Source organism: Podarcis erhardii (assembly GCF_964252035.2).
Source record: "Podarcis erhardii genome assembly, chromosome: 15".
Classification (NCBI taxonomy): domain Eukaryota; kingdom Metazoa; phylum Chordata; class Lepidosauria; order Squamata; family Lacertidae; genus Podarcis; species Podarcis erhardii.
The window spans coordinates 26,572,321-26,588,931 of NC_138505.1; the positions used below are offsets into that span (position 1 = coordinate 26,572,321).

Genomic DNA, 16,611 nt, shown 5'->3' on the forward strand with positions numbered 1-16,611 from the left:
GCTGGGAGGTGCCTCTTGTGAAAGCAAAACAAGACAGCACCCCACGTAATGTGGAACAGAGGAGGGTGGCGGAGGCTGAGCGGGATTTCTGATGGTGAGGGAGCCGAACAGGCCTGCATTAGGTTTGAGTGAATGACCCACTGTGCCCTTTGCTACTGATTCAGTAATACTTGATATTTTGCTAAAAAGAAATACGCTCGGCATTGAAGCCCTGCTCTTTGAAATCCTGATCACATAAATGCACAGACAGTCACTTCTGGAATTTCAACAGGCACTGCCCTTCTGCTATCTTCCTTTACATTATTATTATTATTAATTTATTTATTTCACTATTTTAAAAAATGAAACACAAAGCATTTTTTTTAAATGAACATTAAAAACAAGGATAGAACAACCTGAAATGCACAAATAACATGTAGGTAACTTTAAGGACTAGAAACTTACTTTTTAAAAAACCTGAGTCGCAGGACACTTACTTCTGTGGCCATTGCCCATTTTGTGCCTGTTCCCATATGACCAGACCTAACTCCTGATCAAATGACCAAATAGTGTATATTGAATGCATGGAGATAGAGGTGCGATTATGGCCCCACTAGAACACCAATTCATTCATTGGCTCTTCTGAACAGACCACTTAAGTCTGTCCTTATGTCTCCTGCATACAGACAGCTGTTGAAATGGAGTAGGGAAATCCAGCTGCGATGCTGGTGTTCCACACAATATCTTTTCCTAGGTGTCACTGAGGGTAGACACAGATTGGAGAGACACAGGTGGGTGGCACCTGCCCCTGCAATGCCCAATTTGGGCCTGAGGCCACTCCAGCATCCTGCTCTTTCTCAGGCTTCATAGAGACTAGCAACTTTGGAAATCTTTCCCTTTAAAAAAAATGCCCACCGACATTCTCAGGGAACTCAGTTCTGTATGCAGTTCTGACATTCCAGTGGTGTCACCTTGGGAATACCAGGCTGCCCTGGGTATTGTAAGCAAACTTATATTGGTACACATGGGAAGCGCTGTGATTACTAATATGCAGCTGCTCCAGTGTCTTGCCAGGATGTACGGGCCGCCCAATTCATGTTCAGCAGGAGCCCCAAGAGACACTTCTGTCATCAGCCTCCTCTTGAACTCACAAAGAGCTACGCCTGTGCCTTGCAGGCTGGGCATGATTTCACCTCCAATTGTTTTGGTCCAGGCAGCAGACGAGATCAGAGAAACCCTTTTTTCTTCTCTGCCCTCTTTCTAGTCTGTTGCTGGAAGGACGTCTGCAGTGCACAGAGGGCTTTTGATGTCATTTCCAAAGTGGTGGACGGGGGACGGGACCTTTGTTGGCACCTGGAAGTGAATTCTAGTCCCTGGCTGCTCAGAGCTGTAACAAACAGAAGGGTTGTGTATGTGTGAAGTGGTATGTATTGAAAGATGAGGGGTAGGGGGTGGGGGAGACAGACGTAACTTACTAAGCAAGGTGGAAATGGTTTATACACATCTTTGCTGTCCTGTACACACATATACCTCTCCGGGGAGGGGAGAAAGGTTCTGCAACTTCTTAGCAAGCCCTTGCAGGGGAGGAGACAGGGGTAGGTGCTGAGCACCTACTGGCTAGTATCCGAATATCGCCAGCATATTTCCCCTTGCACAAATCCCTGTGGTACATTTTCAACAGCTTTACAGTTTTCAATAGTTTTAGAGTGTTATTTAGGGGTGGGTGGAGGTGGTGTGGTAAAGGGGGGGGCGAATGTGACACTTAAAACATTTCGATATTCCTTAAAAGCACAAGGGAAGCTCAAAGAGTCAGTCCACAGTTTCTGCTTGTGCTGCAAATGGTGACGCCAGGTTCCTGTGGCAGGAAAAGAGCCTCTGTTCAGATGGTTACGTCTGTCTTCCCCTTAAGTCTGGACTAGCCTTCGCCGACCATGTGCCCTCCAAGGTATTTTGGATCATAACTCCCATCAGCCCCAGCCTGGCCATGCTGGGGCTGATGGGAGTTGTGGCCCAAAACACCTTGATGGGCCAAAGGTTAGCCGAGGGCTAGGCTGGCCTCTCTGCTCACTGAAAGCATTGGAGCAGACCTGGGAGGAACCGGGAGGTAACTTCCTCTATTGTATCATTTGCTTGCTGCTGGTTTGGCGGAGAAGATCCACCATGAGGACAAGACATGCTATACAGCTGTCCAGACGAGCGAGGAGGGGTCAACAGCCGGGGAGTACCAAGGCCCGCTCATGGTGCTGGCCCAGAACTGCGCTGTGATGCACAACATCCTGGGGCCGGCGTGTATCTTCCTCAGGAAGGGATTCGCAGAGAACAGGCAGCCAGTACGTAAGTTGCACCCGGGCGGGCAAGGCAAACGCTGCAGAGCCCAGAGGGTGTGTGGAATCATGTGCCCTCGCCCTCCTGTGGATTGAAAGCAAAAAAAAAGCATGTCGCCACCTGGGTCTCAAGAGATCCCCATCACCTCCTTCCTAGCCCGGAATGGTTGGGGTGTGGGGAATGGGGGGAGAAATGGTCAGCACTACGTCCAACAATTGCTTCTCCTCTCGTACTCATTCAATAAAACACAATGCTAATAAAGCAAACGTGCAGCCCTTTCACGACACCCAAAATCAGCTGCTCGCAACTGTCTCATTCTGGCTCGTGGTAGGGCCAGTCCTAATGGTAGGGCCGGCTAAGTAGCATCCAAAACCTGTCACTTCACTTTGCCACATCAGCAGGGCCAACTTTGAATCATTACATCGGTCAATCTGTCATGGGTGCTTTAGCTGAGATACCTGCATTGCAGGGGGTTGGACTAGATGACCCTGGGGGTCCCTTCCAACTCTACAGATCCATGATTCCTGAGACACCATACAGCAGTGGTGAGGAACCTCAGGCCCAAGGGTCAAATGTGCCCCCCAGCATCTCTAGCTGTCTCTCAGGACTCTCCCCAGGCAACACTCCTCATTGCCCGTCTCCAAAGTGTTTTTGGCTGGCTGGAATGTGTCATTGATCTCTGCTCATGGCTCTTGCTTCCCTGGAAGGAGGGTACGTAGGAGGGCTGTGAGTGTAGAAACTGGCTGACTGTACAAAGGTAACATTTACAAGTGTTGCTCCACCCACTGTTGTCTCTGGCCCTGCCCACCACTGGCATGTGGCCCTCTGAAGCTTTCCCAGTAGGGAATCTGGCCCTCAGGCTGAAAAAGGGTCCCCAACCCTGTTTTATGGGGTAAAGTTTGACATCTATTACTCCAGGTTTGTCAATGAGAATAACCCTTACTTTGGCCCTTCCTATGTCATGGGGAGGGGAATCCTTAGAGAGAGAGAACCAGGCAAACTGCCACTAAGGTTTACTGCCGCCACCCCTTCTGATCAGTCTAAATAAAAGCAGCAGGAGAAATTGGATAATGGCACACTTTGAAATTGCTGGCTTGGTGAGGGAGATTTTCAGCTCAAGAGATCCTCCTCCAACAAGGAGAGAGGAATCTTTGCTTTGGCTAGGGAGCGGGCAGGAATGTGATTAATTTCTCCCTGAAGAGTGAATCCTACCTAATTTGCACATTCCCAAACAACATACAAACCAAAACACGGCTGTCCTTTGAAAAATCCACATCTCTCTTAATTTTGCAATGCAGTTCTCCAGCTAAGCAACATGTGAAAAATGCTTATGCGGGTCCAGAAAAATGCACATATTGTAACATTAAAAAATTATGTAAGAGGAATACCGAATTGCAAAAATGTGCTACGTTAGGCAAAACTGCATACAATAATGAGTTGATTAGGAGAAATTTACATTAAACTGCTGATGAATTTTCATTAGGGCTTTTGTTTTCTTAAATAACAACCACAAACTGATGTGGAAATGCAGAGAACTGAACTTCAGAATGCACAGATGAGCAACCGAGAGAAACCGAAACGGAGGGATTTCCCCAGCCCTATCTCTGGCCCAGCCCTCTGCAACCCAGTGGGTTTGCCCCACTGGAAGGAGACTCTGAGCACCTGCTGTTCTTTCACAAGCACAGGAGTCGGTGGGGAACTAGCTTTGTGGGCTTGAGACCCAGGAAATGGAGGGCACCCTTTTGTGGGAACCTGCTGTGGGCCTAGAGCAGCTTGATGGGGGCAAGGAGGTAGAGGCTGAGAACTGGGAGTGGTCTGCCCACCTTCCTCTGCCCTCAATTACCTGGGGATCTGGAGATGTTGCCCCTTCTTCCTGGGCAGCCAGCAGTGCATTTCCAACCTGGGCTTTCCTTTCTCTTGCTGCAGCTTTCTCCACCCATCCCATCTACCCTTGAAAATAAAATGTTGGGTGTTTGCAAGTACTTCCTGCCTGGGCTGAATCATTGTCTCATGTTACCTTTGTCTGCAGATGCTCCCGTCTCTCTCAGGAGCTGCCTTTCTGCCCTAGGCATCTGAGGAATGGATGGGGCCATAGCTTAGTGGTAGAGCATCTGTTTTGCATGCAGATGGTCCCAGGTCCAATCCCCAGCAGCATCTCCAGGTAGGCCTGGGGGAGACCTCTGAGTCTGAAACCCTGGAGAGCCATTACTGCCACTCAGGGTAGATAACAGTGAACTAGATGGACCCAATGGTCTGACTCAGTAGAAGGCAGCTGCCTAGGTTTCCTGAAATGGTGCCTACAGCTTCCAGAGCCCCAGTTTTTTCCTACTAGCCAGGTTTTTTTGAAGATCTCAGGGCAACATGGGAGGGGCTCAACTGGCATGAGATGTTTCCACCAGTTTAGCCGGCTGCTGGGAGGGAGGTACCAGCAGCTCCCAGCTCTTTCAGGCAGAGCTCATCATGGCCACCAGCCTAACTCTGCTTTCCACTTTCTGTTCCTGGAAACAAGGCAATCTTGGCTCTCTGGCGTGAGCATCTCTAATGAGCTGGTGTAAATCTGAGATGTGGAAGGACATGGCTAGTGGGATAGGCTTCAAAAAGGCAGCTCTTTCTCAGGTTCACTTGCTGGGAAGGATAATGTCATGGGGTTTTTAATTCTTCCATGTGCCTTTTTGCCTTGGAAGAGAGACAGTAGGCCAATGGCAGAGCACCTGCTTTGCATGCAGAAGGTCCCAGGGTCAATTCCTGGCAACATCTCCACTCAACATGCTCTCTCTGGAACCAGGGCCAGAAAAGAACCCTATGCCCCTGCCTGGGACCTTGAAGATTTGCTGCTGGTCAGAGTAGACCAACTTGGCCAACCTGATGCCTTCCAGATATTTTGGACTAATTCCCATCAGCCCCTGCCAGCATGGCTGTGCTGGAGGAGAAAATATGGCTGTAGCCAAGAGGAGTCCAAAGCCTCTGGAGGGCACCAAGTTGGTGAAGTCTGCAGGAGACAATACTCTGGCTTTGATGGACCAATGGGATGACATTGGCCTCTAAATATGCTCAGAGGTTCCTGCCTTAACCCTGATTTTGTCTAAAGGAGCTGGCTTTAATCCCTGATGTTGTTCCCTTGCAGGACAGAGAGCTACGGCCGGAAGAAATAGATGGTAAGGTTCTTGATTGTCTTCTCTATACCTATAAAAATGGAGTAGATAAATTCATAGTGGCTTAAGACTGTGACAGCTAGGCATGCTGGCTATATGATATCTCCAGATGAGAGGCAGCAGGCCAGCTGAATGCCAGCTACAAGGTTACAAAAGTGGGAGCAGGGCAGCTGCAAGTGGCATCTAGTAGTCCCTGTGAGAGGCTGGACTACATGTGCCTTTAGAATCACAAAACTTCAGAGTTGGAAGGGGGATCCAAAGGGTCATTTAGTCCAACCTCCTGCAGCACAGGAATCACAGCTTTAACCTGATTCGGCTGCAGGGCAGCTCTGATGCTCATGTGCTGCTTTTGCTGAAACGGCACTGCTGGCCTTCTGGGATTTCCAACAACGAGATTTCCAGCCACCCTCACTTCATGGTTTTGTACCGACCTGAATGATAATTCACAAATTATTTAAGAACATAAGAAGAGCCTCTTATATCAGGTCAATGGCCCATCTAGTCCGGTATCCTGTTCTTACAGTGGCCAGCCAGATGCCTGTGGGAAACATGCAAGCAGGACCTGAGCACAAGAGCCCTCTCCTGTGATTCCTAGAAACACTCGTACCTTGGATCCTGAACGCCTTGGCTCCCAAACAAATTGGCTCCCAAACAATTGAAACCCAGAAGTGAGTGTTCCGGTTTTCGAATGTTCTTTGGGAAGCCAAATGTCCAGGGGGGGTTCCATGGCTTCCGATTGGCTGCAGGAGCTTCCTGCAGCCAATCAGAAGCCGTGCTTTGGTTTCCAAACATTTTGGAAGTCGAACGGACTTCTGGAACGGATTCGTTCGACTTCCAAGGTACGACTGTATTTGGAATCATTACTGCCTCTGACTGTGGAGGCAGAGCATAGCTATCCTGCCTAGTAGCCACTGATAGTCCTATCCTCCTTGAAACTGAGGAAGTGTAAGAAGTTGCATTGTCTCACTATCCATCTGGAGGTGCATGTTTTTATTTATACTAGGGTAGCCATGTATCCTACTGCACCAGAGGTGGGGAACCTTCTTCAGACTAAAGTTCACATTTCCTTATGGGGAACAAACAAAACACCTCTCTCCTCCATCCAGACTAGCAAAAGTTCCAGGGCGCATTGTCAGAGACTGGCAGGGGTCCAAAGAGTGTGCGGAAAAGGCCAGGGGCTAGGAGTACAACTCAGGAGAGGGGACCAGTAATTAATGGGGTCTGGTGCCACCCACAAGGCAGGAGCCAGACCCATGGGAGAAGGAAGAGTCAGGGCAGTCTGAGACAGAGGAAGGCATGCAGGATATGGTAGAGGAACTATTCAGACAAGGGAACAGCTGGTTGACTCCCCACCTAGAACCAAGAGGGGTTTGAAGAGAGAAGAGCAGCAACGGCTTCCATGTAGGAGAAGTCTCAGTTTGCAGGCACACAACCCATCAGAGGAGGGCATGTAAGCCAAAGGAGGGGAGTGGACCCACTATGTCTGCAACTGCTTCACAGGGTCCAAACCTGTGGACAGCTGCCCAGAGGCTAAAAATATGGGTGCATGTGTATATCTGGAGCACTGGGGGGACTGCTGTAAGTGCTTCACTTGTCAATAAAGAGACAGCTGTCAGATGTGTGCCTTCCTTAGCTGGCGCAGCAGGCCATAAAATGCATTCCAGCCAGGTGAAAACACTCTCAGAGACTGTGAACTGGAGTCATTGAGAGGTGTGGCTAGTGATGGTGTGTGGTTTAGGGAGAGAGTCCCAGGAGCTGGATAGAAAGGTTTAGAGGGCCATATTTAGCTCCTGGGCCTGAAGTTCCCCACTCCTATAATATGAGAAGCACAGCCTTGGTATTTGAAGGCATTCTTTCTGTTTCAAGGACTGTCCAGTTTACTTCCAGTTCAAAGAACCATAAGAAGAGAGGAGGGGCCAAGGATTGGTCTAAGGCAGGCTTCCTCAAACTCGGCCCTCCAGATGTTTTGAGACTACAATTCCCATCATCCCTGACCACTGGTCCTGCTAGCTAGGGATCATGGGAGTTGTAGTCCCAAAACAGCTGGAGGGCCGAGTTTCAGGAAGCCTGGTCTAAAGTCTCCTCTAGCATCAGGAGAGCCCTGAGAAGATATCCCACAGCTTGAAACCCCAGGACCTAGAAGTGGAAAGTAGTAGCCCTTTACTGGCCAGATGCAGCATTCAGGGAGTAAGGCTTCTGGCCAATGAATACCTAGCACAGGCTATAAAGATCTCCTAGTTGCTCCAGGACGCTGCTGAAGCAACTTGTGTGTTGTGCCTCAGCTGTAGGATTACTGACCATGTTCCTGAAACTCACCTCTATGTCCCTCTCCAAGGTGCTGATCATGGTGCCTCACCTTCCTGTCTGCTTGGAACTCCTGGCCTCCCCTTTGTTTCTATGTGGATCAGACGCATGGTAGCACTGGGTTGGGGCTGATGAGAGCTGGAGTACAAAACACCTGGAAGGCACCCAGCTGGGGAAGGAAATGCTAAAATACTCTGTTGCCACACACCTTTCACACACTTTCTGTCTCCATGCCAGCAACAGGTCAGATCATACGGCGCAGTCCATTTTGTGGACACCTCACACAGCTTAGCCTCAATAGCAGGAGGACCTAGACAACACGATGAGGACCAGGGCCTGTGGCAGAAAATCCCCAGGGTATTTCCCTCCTACTCATTAATTTGAGGCACAGTCAACCCCAGCGGTAAGGAAAATAGCTCAGTGGTAGAGCTTCTGCTTGGCATGCAGAAGGTCACAGGTTAAATCCCTAGCACTTCTAGGTCAGGCTGGGGGAGTTTCCACTATTGAAACCCTTGAGAGCTGCTGCCAATCAGTGTAGATGATACAGTGGTACCTCGGGTTACAAACTTAATTCGTTCCAGAGGTCCGTTCTTAACCCGAAACCATTCTTAACCTGAGGCTCACTTTCGCTAATGGGGCCTCCTGCTGCTGGCGCGCTGCCAGTGGCACACGATTTCCATTCTCATCCTGGGGCAAAGTTCGCAACCCAGAGCAACTACTTCCGGGTTAGCGGAGTTCGTAACCCGAAGCGTTTGTAACCTGAGATACCACTGTACTGAACTAGATGGACCAAAGGTCTGATTCAGTATAAGGTAGCATCCTATATAAATCACCCCTTAATTGAAAACATTGAGAACACTGTCAACACTGACTCCAGGGTTTCAGACCAAGGAGAAATTCCTAGCCGTAACTAGAGATGCCTCTCTGAACCTGGGCCTCTCTGCATGCTAAGCAGCTGCTCTGCCACAGATGACCTGTGGCCCTTCTTTTCCAAAGTGGGTTCATTCCAGGCCACGTTTGTAGCCACCACTGACAGCCGCGTTCTCTGATTGGATTCACCTCAACAGAACTGAGAGAAGCCTTCAAGGAGTTTGATAAGGACAGGGATGGCTACATCAACTGCCGAGACCTGGGCAACTGCATGCGCACCATGGGCTACATGCCAACGGAAATGGAACTTATCGAGCTCTCCCAGCAGATTAACATGAACCGTGAGTGCCAAGGGGGCATCCCTCCTTCCTCCATAGTGCCACTCTCACTCCTGGTTAGGTTTTTCCAGTCTTCTGGGCAATGTCTTCCTCATCTCCCTTTGGGCTGCCTTTCTGCACAAGCACAACTTCCCAGGGCACTTCTAGACTAAGCTTATGCTTGGCTGCTGTACTCCATGCTCTGACAAACTTCCAGACTGGATTATTCCAACTAGGGGTGTCAAAGAAATCTGTAGAAAGTTGACCTGGGGTTGTATCAAACTAAGTTCTGCTAGTAACAACAACAGCAAGTTATTATTTATATGCTGCCCATCTGACTAGGTTGCACCAGCCACTCTTGGCAGCTTCTAACAATTTAAAACAGGCATCCCCAAACTCGACCCTCCAGCTGTTTTGGGACTACAGTTCCCATCATCTCTGACCACTGGTCCTGTTAGTTAGGGATGTTGGGAGTTACAGTCGCAAAACAGCTGGAGGGCCGAGTTTGGGGATGCCTGATTTAAAACATCAAACCCACAAACAGGTCCTGAACATAAGAGCATTCTCCCCTCCTTTGATTTGTAGCAACTGGTATTCAGAAGCATTACTGTCTCTGGCCATGGAGGCACAGCATAGCCAAGTAAGTCACATCCATCCATTTCAATGGGTCTACTCTAAGTAGGACTCAGTTAGGTGCAAGCCGTGGATGCAATATTCCCTTTTTTCCACAGTCAGGAATGGGACCCCTTCCTGTGGATGCTGGCAGTATTTGAAAACATGTTCCCCCTGAGTCCTCTCCAGGGTGAACATAACTGGCTCTTTCTCCTTGCCCTGACAGGACTTGTTTTCCATACAGCTGACCATCTTCATTGCCCTTCCTCTGAACCCATTGCAATTTGTCTGTATTCTTTTTAAAATGGTGGCCAGTATCTTACTGTACTCCCTCCTCGCTCTGTGTTCCTAGAGGGCGGCCACGTAGATTTCGATGACTTTGTGGAGCTGATGGGACCAAAGCTTCTGGCAGAGACGGCAGACATGATTGGGGTCAAGGAGCTACGCGATGCCTTCAGGGAGGTGAGAGCCAGATTGTGCAGCCCCTTCAGTGTGTTGCAAACTACCTACCAGTTCAAGGTGGTATACAGCTTGGGATCAGGATACCTGAAAGATCATCTAGCTCCTTATATGCACAACCCATCTCTGTACCCTGCAAGTGGATCAGGCATCCTGCTTCCCACACTAGCCAATCAGATGCCTTGTGGAAGCTCAAAGGCAGGGAATAAAGGTAAATCCCTGAGGTGGGATGAGGCCAAATGGAGCTCATCTAGTCCAGCATTCTGTTATCACAGTGGCCTACTAGAAGCCCAGACTGGAAAACCAGAAGCAGGACCCGAGCACAGCAGGAACTCTTGTCATTCCCAGCCACTGGTATTCAGAAGCACACTGCCTCCAACATACGTAGTCATCATGGCTCGTGGCCATGGAGAGCCATGGACTTCTCCAAGGACCCCTCCAGACACTCCTTTTTTTTGTGTGCATTCATGATTTGTGCTCCTGGTGACATCAGGGCAGTTATGTGTGATCCCACTCTCAATCCTTTTGCAAAATTTTCAGGATGCACATATAGCTTTGCTTCTAATCAGTGCATGTCCTATAACTTCCTGCTGGAAGCCTGTAACTTTCCTTACCACAAATGTTTGGGGAGCATATGTCCCACATTTGTTGTGCTATGCTGCAAGGGTGCATCCCTGGTGGCAAAAGTGCAGTACAGTGGTACCTCGGGTTAGGAACTTAATTTGTTCTGGAGGTCAGTTCTTAACCTGAAACTGTTCTTAACCTGAAGCACCACTTTAGCTAATGGGGCCTCCCATTGCCGCTGCACAATTTCTGTTCTTATCCCGAGGTACTATTTCTGGGTTAGTGGAGTCTGTAACCTGAAGCATCTGTAACCTGAAGCGTCTGTAACCCGAGGTACCACTGTAATGGGGAAGCATCTCGGAACAACTAATAAAGCAGAATTGCATGTGGACAGTCTAATATAAATCAAAACATGAGTTTTAATCTTCCTCTGTGCCCTCCTCCAGATATTGCTAGATTTATCACCATCCAGAACATTTAGCAGAGCTTGGTGGGAGCTGGGGGAGGGTGGGGGTGGACAGGTTCCCCCCTACCTTTAAAGTGTTTTTCACAAAAGGCAGGATATAAATAACTTAAAGGAAAAAGCAGAGATACCAGTCTGGTTTCAGTCAGGTAAGGTTCTTACCAGAGTGGCTCAAGAGGTGAGAAAGGACATTGGCAACTGTGGAGATGAGAGGGGTGGGTCCTGAGAAATCTGACCAGTTCCATCCTAACGGTGCCTGACATCTGCTGCTTCCTTGCAGTTTGATACAAACGGTGATGGAGAGATCAGCACCAATGAACTACGAGAAGCAATGAAGAAGCTGCTTGGGCAGCAAGTGGGGCACCGGGACATAGAAGATATAATAAGGGACGTTGACCTGAATGGAGACGGACGAGTGGATTTTGAAGGTGAGAGAGAGTGAGTGAGGGGTTTCCACTGGACAAGCAGCAGATCTGCACCTGGTTCTAATGAAGGGCATGCACAATGTGAGTCATGGACTAGCTGGACGCAGAGGAGTGGTAGCAGGCACCAGCTGGGTAACCCTCAAGGGAATGCCCTCCTACTGCAACCAGCCGCCCTCCCCCCTGGTTTCCCAGGATCAGAAGAGGCATGAAGAGGGTGGAGCAGAGACAGACCTGTTGACTGAGTCTCAAATTGCTTGAGAAGGACCCAGGGGAGGAGGCTGAGGCATCTGTGTGATGGCAGGGGCCTTCAGTCCTCACAACTGCCTTATTGGGGCAAGATCTACCAGGAAGAGTTGCTGTGCTCGTTAAGCCTGGCCTCCTGAGCTATTTGTTTCTTTGAATAAAGAGTCAGCTTCACTGTGAGTTATTACTGACATGCTCCTGGCACTCACCCCACAATACATCCCGTCAAGAATTGTCCTTGCAGGAAACATTGGAAGCAGGCAAAAGCACTCAATAATGGTGTGGAGCAGGGCCTTAGGGAGAGTCCTGAGGGCCAGAAAGAGAGGCTTGGAGGGCCACATCCTGGATAATTGTGACCAGGCTACCTCTGGCCATTGGGGATCTCCTAAACTTGTGAAAAGTGTTTCATGCCATGGACATTTGGACCTCCAACAGGAAGCCTGGATCTAACAATAAAACACACATACAGTATAAACCTGATCCTTAAGGGGGCATACAACCCCCTACAGAAAGGGCCAAATCCACTCCCTGGTCAGGCAAATTGTTCTTCCACAGATCCTCCTTTAGCTTTTTGGCTCTCATCCATCTGTGACCAATCTCAACTGAGTCAGTTCATAATGTCAACATTTCTAAGAAGCTGCTATCTGGAAGCTGGTGAAGACCAAAGGAAGATATTTTTTATTTTATTTTTAAATGTCCTGAATAATATTCAGTGCTTGAAGCAGCAAGCGATTGATTATTCATTGTCACTATTCCTGCACAGCCCTCGGATCATCTATTGCTTTACAGCTGCCTTCTCCAACCTGATGGCCTCCAGATGTCTTGAACTGCAACTCCTATCAGACCCTAGTATGGTCTTTTGATGCTGGGGTTGGTGAGAGCACGCACTGTGCTTACTGGGGCGGACGGGAGGGTACCAGGTTGGCGGAGGCTGTTGTAGGCAGTAGTGGTTGGTGCCCATTGGGACTGGTAGGGTCAACAGTAGGTGGCACCAGAGCCTATGATAGTTAAGTAATTCTAGTTTTGTCCCCCTGCTGAGTTCTACAAGAGGCAACACTGAGACTAAGGAGGAGGAAGTTGACAAACAGGGCCACCACCTGGCTTAGTTGCAAGAAGGCAGGCAGCTGGAAGAATGGCTGAGGTCGGCAGACTGAGACTAGCAGAGCAGTGCCTTACTTGCCCTAATCGACCAGCATCCTGACTCAGTATAAGGCCACTTTCAATGCACCTTCCTTCTCTATTGTCACATCCGTACCATAAGTTTAAAGCAAATGACACCCCCCAGAGAATCCTGGGAACTGTAGTTTGTTAGGAGTGCTGGAAATTGCAGCACTGTGAAGGATAGGGCTGGCGAAAACTGGTTTTCAACACTGATTTATCACCAGCTAACATCATCATCATCATCATTTTTTATTTGTATGCCGCCTTTCCACAGTTAAAAAAACAATGCTCAAGGCGGCTTACAGCATAACAAGATTTACATAATTACAAAAGTCATAAACAATAAATAAACCACATCAAAAAAAAAAAAAAATACACAACCAAATGGGAAACAATTTCCACATAAATCAAAATCTAAAACTAAGAATACACCCATTCATATCAGAGTTTAAAATGACATAGGTAAAAAACAAAAACAAACAGAGCCCTCTCTGCCCAGAAGCAGCAGTGGCAGCAGTCCTTTATAGAGCCCATCAGGCCCCGCCCTGGGCAGGACTGTGAGTGGCAGGACTGGGGCCCTCAGGCGATGAGCAGGGGAGTCCTCCTCGGTGGTAGCCACAGCAGCAGTTCTTATAGGTCTGTCAGGCCCTGCCCTGGGCCAGTCACATCAACAATGCCCTGTTAAAAAGGGGGAGCAGACAGCTGCAATTCTCTAACTCTCAATGAAGTTTTTCAATGGTTTAGCAGAAACTGGCCAGTCAAACCCTCCAACTTCTCTGCATTTCAGATGTGCCCCCATCACATTCCTGCCATGTCATCTGCAATCTCTCTCTCTCTCTCTCTCTCTCTCTCTCTCTCTCTCTCTCTCTCTCTCTCCAGCACTCATGGGGGAACCACAGATGGTAGATATTCTTTCCCCTAAAAAACACCAAACCCTTTCATATTCCAGGCGTGTCAAGTGCTTGTTTCCCAGTTCTGGGAGGACTACCATGCCCTGCTTCTGCTGAAGCCAAGCTATCCAGCATGGGCAGGAAAACACATGCCATGGGTTTTCCTCTTTCAGTGGAGGTCCATCTCCATTGGATGCCTGGTAGCACCTTTGATCAGCACTGGGAGTTGGAAGCAGTTCACTCACTCCATCCTTTCCCACTCCCTAGGGCAGTGCCCCACTGAAGGTGGCAATGGGTAAGCAGAGAAGAGAGCAGAAGTCAGAGGGATTCTGGGTAGGGAGAAGTGAACAGGGGTTTCCCTCAATGCAGGGCTCACTGATCTTGGGCTTGTAGCATGCAGAGACTTCACACCTGGTGACACTCTGCAGAATCTTCTTCTCATCCTGGTCCAGGCACACAGCAAAGGAACAGTTCACCCCAATAATCTGGACCTTGTCCACTTTCATCTGAGACACACTAACGGCGCTGTGGGTTAAACCACAGAGCCTAGGACTTGCCGATCAGAAGGTTGGCAGTTCTAATCCCTGCGACGGGGTGAGCTCCCGTTGCTCGGTCCCTGCTCCTGCCAACCTAGCAGTTCGAAAGCACGTCAAAGTGCAAGTAGATAAATAGGTACCGCTCCGGCGGGAAGGTAAAGGGCGTTTCCGTGCACTGCTCTGGTTCGCCAGAAGCGGCTTAGTCATGCTGGCCACATGACCCGGAAGCTGTACACCGGCTCCCTTGGCCAATAAAGCGAGATGGGTGCCACAACCCCAGAGTCAGTCACGACTGGACCTAATGGTCAGGGGTCCCTTTATCTTTACCTAACATTGTGATATATCTTTTTTTTTTTTTTTTTTTTTGCATTTTAAAATTTTTTATTAATTTCATTCTAAATACAATATATCCGAAATACAGAACTTTCCATTCATTTTTGACTTCCTTCAGCGACGTTGACATTCCTTCGAATTTGAGTCTTTGAAACACATTCCATCCTTACATATTGCCATACATATCTCCCTTTATACATTATTTCGATTTGAACAATACTTGTTAATTCTTTACAGTGCCTCTTTAAAACCCACTAGCGTTGTGTTTAGAAAACATTTATTCTCCAGATAACCCACAAATTTCCCCCAATCTTCAATAAACTTTTGATCTTTTAGGTATCTTAATTTCCCTGTCAATTTATCCAACTCAGCATACTCTGTCAATTTTGCTCTCCACTCTGCAACTGTTGGCATTTCTTCCTGCTTCCACCTCTGAGCTATCACAATTCTGGCTGCTGTAACCGCGTACTGGAATAGTTTACAATCCTTTCTCCTGATGTCCTTTCCCATAATACATAGTAGAAAAGCTTCTGGCTTTTTAACAAAAGTGTAACCTAGCATCTTTTTCAATTCATTATATACATCCTCCCAGAAGCTTTTAACTTTCTTGCACTCCCACCATTGATGATAAAACGTCCCCTCCATAAGTTTACACTTCCAACACTTATTGTCTATCTTATACATCTTAGCTAATTTTACAGGAGTCATATACCACCTGTATTGCATCTTCATTACATTTTCTTTTAGTAATGTACAGGCTGTAAACTTTATATTCACTCTCCACAGCTTTTCCCAATCTTCCATTTGAATGTTATACCTTAAATCCCTTGCCCATTGTACCATCACTGACTTCACTTCCTCATCCTTCGTATTCCACTCCAGCAGTAATTTATACATTTTGGAAAGGTTTTTGTAATCACTAATTATTATCTCTTTTTGGAATGTTGATTCTTTTTCTACGTATCCTCTTTCCTTCACCTCTGTTTTAAACAGCTCATTTATCTGGAAATAATGCAGCCAACCTTGTGTGAGCATTTTGACCTGGTCGTATGGTTTAACTTTCCACTTCCCTCCTTCATAAAGAACCATATCTTCATACTTTCCCCATTTTTCCTTCATGTTAACTTTCTTTACACCTATCATCTCCTGTGGGGACAACCAGTGTGGTGTTCTTGGTTCTAATATATTTTTATATCTGTCCCAAACCTCTATTAACGGTCCTTTAAAAATGTGGCTACCGAATCCCCTATGCACTCTCTTTTTATCCTTCCATAAATACGCGTGCCACCCAAACCTGTTGTTGTACCCCTCCAGATCTAATAACTCTTTGTTCTCTAACTTTACCCAATCTTTTAACCAACACAGACATGCTGCTTCGTAATAAAGTCTCATGTCTGGTAAGGCGAAGCCCCCTCTTTCTATTGCGTCTGTTAACAACTTAAATTTGATTCTTGGTTTCTTCCCCTCCCAGACATATCTGGAAATCGCTTTTTGCCATTCTTTGAAGTCCTTTGTTCCTTTTAAAATGGGCAGTGTTTGGAACAGGAACAACAACCTGGGTAGCAGCATCATCTTCACCATGGAGATTCTTCCCCAGAATGATAGTTTCATCCTGGTCCAGAGCGTCAGATCTTTTTTAATTTTATTCCACACCGGTACATAGTTATTTTGGTATAGGTCGATGTTTTTGTTGGTAATCCAGATACCTAAATATTTTATCTTTCTGACAACCTCAATTTCGGTTTGTTGTTGCAGTCTTGTAACCTCATCTTGCTCCATATTTTTAATAATCATCTTGGTCTTACTCTTATTCAAACATTGTGATATATCAATATATCATGATGTCTGAAATAAAGATGGAGACATGTAGAGGCTTCATGGTTTTTCCTGCATTGTGATTTTTGCTGGTGCCTGCTCTTGTGATTCGTTGCCTGCTGCAGGAAGCAGGGGAGAACTGAGCCAACAGGGGCTGCAGGAA

At 47.6% G+C, this 16,611-nt stretch overlaps 1 protein-coding gene across 9 annotated transcripts in view; it reads left to right on the forward strand.

Annotated features, from left to right (window-relative positions):
• The window catches only part of CABP1 (calcium binding protein 1), a 77,640-nt gene that overhangs the window by 60,155 nt on the left and 874 nt on the right, over positions 1 to 16,611 (forward strand). For 7 of the 9 annotated variants that reach the window (XM_081842040.1, XM_081842037.1, XM_081842042.1 and 4 more), the window contains 5 exons: positions 2,133 to 2,309; positions 5,429 to 5,459; positions 8,828 to 8,971; positions 9,912 to 10,021; positions 11,326 to 11,473. In XM_081842040.1, coding sequence (XP_081698166.1) covers positions 2,133 to 2,309; positions 5,429 to 5,459; positions 8,828 to 8,971; positions 9,912 to 10,021; positions 11,326 to 11,473 — 610 coding nt within the window. Of the gene's footprint in view, positions 1 to 2,132; positions 2,314 to 5,428; positions 5,460 to 8,827; positions 8,972 to 9,911; positions 10,022 to 11,325; positions 11,474 to 16,611 lie in introns of those variants that run through there. The other 2 variants (XM_081842035.1, XM_081842036.1) reach the window with 2 other exon arrangements.